The sequence below is a fragment of the Tupaia chinensis genome, unplaced genomic scaffold (genome assembly GCF_000334495.1).
Source record: "Tupaia chinensis unplaced genomic scaffold, TupChi_1.0 Scaffold000671_2, whole genome shotgun sequence".
NCBI lineage: Eukaryota > Metazoa > Chordata > Mammalia > Scandentia > Tupaiidae > Tupaia > Tupaia belangeri.
The window spans coordinates 2,022,325-2,026,392 of record NW_006160194.1 but is presented as its reverse complement, the minus strand read 5'-3'; the positions used below and the strand labels follow the sequence as shown (position 1 = coordinate 2,026,392).

Below are 4,068 nucleotides of genomic sequence, written 5' to 3'. Positions count from 1 at the left end.
GCAGGAATCATGATGGCTGAGGCACGTGGCTGTGTGGCACCTGCCATCCACTGCTCAGCCCTGCGGTGGAGGTACAGGAGTGTCCGCGCTTCCTCTGTCTGGTTGTAGGACTCGGGGACACTCTCCTGAGCCACCCCCAGCATGGACGTCCGTCGAGGGGGCGTGGTGCTCAATGGGTCGCGCGGGCCATATGTCCTGGGGCCGGGCACTGCGCGCGCACGGCAGTCACCCTGTCGCTGGAGGAGCGGCAGCAGGAGGCCTGGCCCTGCCTCCCGCCATGCTCTCTCCAGCCCAGCATCTTCACAGGGTTAGGGCCTGGCTGAGCCTCGGACGTCCGTGCCACTAAGTTGGCCCCGGGCAGGCTGGGTCCACAGAGCTCAGGCTTGGGAGAAGGCCAGCCCAGAGCAGCCAGTTGCAAGCCAGCCGCTGGCCCAGCTGTGCGGAGGGGCTCGGATGGGCATCTGTGGTGGGCTCACGTGGCCACAGGGGGCGTTAGGACCGTCAGTGGCCGTGGCCATCCGGCTGTGGAGGACAGCGCCGTCCCCGTCAGGCTGGCGTTGTGAGGGCTGTGCCTGGCTGGGGCTGGCCCCACACTCGCCCTGAGACTGGGTCCCTGCAGAGACTGCCGAGAGCTTGCCAGTGCCGAGGTGTGGCCCTGCCCCCGGGTCTGTGTGAGGGGCTCGCGGGGCCAACGGCTCCAAGGTGCCAGCTCCCTGCTCAGGTAGGCCTACCAATGGGGGCCAGCTGCATGCGCCGGGAGCTCGAAGGGGCAGCCCTGGGCGTGTCGTCCTGGCCCCGCCAGCTGCTCGCGGGTGGATGAACGGGTTGGATTAGTGGTGCCCGGGGCTCAGGGGTCTGGCCTCAGGGCGGGCGGCAGGGCAAGGCGGGACTTTGAGCTCTGCACTCGGCGCGTCTGTGGTGTTAGCCCATCTGCCCACCCACGAGGGCAGCTCAGCCTTCAGATGGTCGCTGTCACCATGGGGATGGCACGCCCCGTGGCAGGGCGCCCTCAGGAGGTGGCAGCGTTCCCTGGGTGTGCTGGGCTCTGACCACTGCCCGGCCTTCAGGTCCTCGGTGAGGGAGGACAGAGTGGCATGCAGGATGGCGGGCCAGGTCTGGGAGGCTCCGGACATGGGCACTTCTGAATACCTAGAGGGTGTGGGCAGCCAAGGAGATGCAGCAGAGTGGAGCGAGGAGAGAGCAAGGCTGTCGGCCACTGGGGACGTGCTCAGGTCCTCCCGCCTGGCCCTGGGGAGAGACTGCAAGATCGTGGCCGTGAGGTGGGGCCGTGACGGTCAAGTCTGGTCTGCAGCAGCATCTCTGGTGCTGGAGCCATTGTCAGAGCTGGGGGGACAATGGCCCACGGGGCAGCTGGGCCCGGGCTCCCGTCATGCACTCGCTCAGACACACTGCGCCAGGTCTACGTGGGGACAAGGGCCGCCAGGGAGCCCTGTCCTGGGGTCTCCGACTACGCAGAGGTGTTAAACCAGGATGGTGCCCATCTGGGACTCGGTACAGACCCTGGAGGGTGCCGCCTGTCTCCACCAGCACAGGGACGGGGGGACACTGGTCAATGGCCTTCTCTGCTCTCCGCCCCATGGCCAGCCCGGCCTGGCCCTGTAGAGAGGCCCTCGGGGCAGCAGTTGGGACGACCTGTCGTGGAAGCCCAGGGGTGCCAGGAGCCAGAGGGGGCCATTGGCACACAGCCCCCGGAGGGCCACAGGAAGCGGTGCAGTAGGTGGGGGGCCACATGTGCCCTGGGGGAGCTTAGTGGGGGCTGTGTCAAGGCCCCCTTATGTGCCAAGGGTGGGCTGTGTCTTTGCCACTGCTGTGGCAGCTCTGTCCCTGGGCGTCCCCAACCACCCAGCTCTCCTTGGCTGGGGCAGGGCAGCCAGCGCAAGCCTGCAGGGCAGAGGCAGGGCGAGAGTGGGTGCGGGCCATCGGCGCTCCAGGGACAGACAGGGCTTGGAGATTGGAGTCATGTTGTCGGGGAAGCACGCGTATCTGAGTGGGGCGAGCCAGACGCTGGTAGAACAGAGGCCAGGGGGCGGGTCCGGGTTGGGAGCAGTGGCCCAATGCACCCTGCCGAAGGGACCCAGACGGCGTTAGTGGGAGCTGCCCTGGAGAGGACTGCGACCTCTGGTGGGGGCCTGGCCGCCCTCTTGCCCCTGCAGGGCCTGCCTCACCTGATGGGAGGAGGGCTGAGCTCTCGAGAGCGAGCTGGGTGAGAGTGATCCAGGGTCGGGGTCATGGCCAGCCCTAGCAGGTGGGCACACGGGTGTTGGTGGTGTGGCCCCGGCCATTCACACTGACTGTGGAGGGCCACTCGGAGAGCTTTCACTGCTACAGTTTTGGTTTTGAGAAACCCTGGACTGTGGAGTGTGGACGGAGTTGTGGCTCATTTTCCAGGCCGGGGTCCTCCCCCTCCCCACCGTCCTAGCTGGGAAGTTGGGGTGGAGGCAGCCATCCCCTGCACCCCTACTGATGTGACCGTCAGGTCACAGCTATGCCCCCTCGGCAGCGCCACGGGGCGAGGCTCCAGTCCTAGTCCTGGGTGGCTCTGCTGTCTGCCTGCAGGGCCATGCCTGGGGACGCTGCTGCTGTGGATGTCCTGTCGTAAGGCCGCGGTGACAGTGGGCTCTGGTGACGGCCGACGGTTAGCACGTTGCTGGGCATCTTCTGGGGCCAGGCTTGTCCCATGCCCAGCAGGTCGTCCGGGCGATGCCGCGAAGTGCTGTCGAGTGTGGACGGGAGTGCATGGTTCACGTGCCTACCCCGCATGGCCTGGCTGAGCAGGCTTCAGTGGGGTGTCCAGAACTGAGACCCGGCAAGACCCAGTGGTGGAAGCCCCTGCTGAAGCCAGTCTTTGTGGGTCATTTCCCTTAGGCTTGATGCCAACTGCGCTCACCGATGGCCCTGGGCGGGGAGGGCTGGGTGTCCCTGGTGAAGTGGCCCCTGTCCCCTCCCCAGCCCCAGCCCAGAAAGAAGCCTTGGCACCCACCAGGCTCAGCCAACTCTGGGCTCATTAGAGAACCTGGAATCTCGAAAGAGCAGTCAGAGGTGGTGGGTGTTTGCTGTGGGGCAGGAGAGCATGTGGGTGCCCCTGTGCCCTGTGCCGTGAGGGGGACCCTGTCACTGGGCTCTCTGAAGGCACTGCAGACCTGGACCAGGGGCCCCGACAGTGCAGGTCGCCTCAAGGGAGCACCCCATCCCTCTGCTCCTGGCACCCCATGCCTGGCCTGGCCTGGCCAGCTTGACCCGTCACCACCTGGCCCTTCTGGCGGAATGGGCAGAGCGGGGTGGGCAGCAAGCTCTGAACGCAGCCAGTCCAGCCCTTGCCGACCCCCAGTGGCGTCCGCAGTCAAGTGCCAGTGTGGCTGCTCATACCCACGGACGTTCACCCGCTCGGCTCTGGGGCCTGGAGTCGGAGATCGGGGTGCTCACAGGCTGGGTTTGGCCGGGGTGTCCCTGCTGGCTCCAGACAGTTGTCCTCAGGCTGGGCCCTCAGCTGGTGGGAGGGGTGAGGGCACTCCCTGCCACCCCTCCCCAAGGGAAGACGTCTTCATGAGGCTCAGCCTCAGTGCCTCACGGGTAGTGTTTCAACACACACTCGGGGACGCAAGCTGCCCACGGTTGGTGACCTACGTGGCAGGCGGCCCTGAGGTGGTGCCTCACGTTCCTGCCTGGCCCCCGGCTGGCGCAGGGCCACCCAAGACTCTCTAAGTGGCCTTACATCCCCTATAACTGGGGGTGTTGACGGCGCCACCTCCTGGGGGGATGCGGGTGGGGGCCTGGCACATGGTGCTGGGGTGAGGCCGGCCCCTGACCCCTGCAGCTGAGAGGCCAGAGGGTCTAAGAGGTCTCCTCCCACATGGGGGGCTGCTGGCGGGGTCCCTGGGGCGGCCCGGTGAGCGTCCGCCCGATCCCCACAGTTCCTTCTTCTACGCCTTCCTGAACCTCCTGGTCAGCGCCTTCGTGGTCTTCCTCGTCTTCATCGCCAGCACCATCGTGAGCGTGGGCTTCAGCATGTGGTGTGTCGCCATCACAGAGAAGGGCACCCTGGCCCGC

At 66.7% G+C, this 4,068-nt stretch overlaps 1 protein-coding gene across 1 annotated transcript in view; it reads left to right on the top strand.

Moving 5' to 3' along the window:
* The window catches only part of TMEM179 (transmembrane protein 179), a gene marked incomplete at its 5' end in the record, with an annotated part of 13,231 nt that overhangs the window by 4,673 nt on the left and 4,490 nt on the right, over positions 1-4,068 (top strand). The window contains 1 exon segment of the mRNA XM_014592238.1: positions 3,933-4,068. Coding sequence (XP_014447724.1) covers positions 3,933-4,068 — 136 coding nt within the window.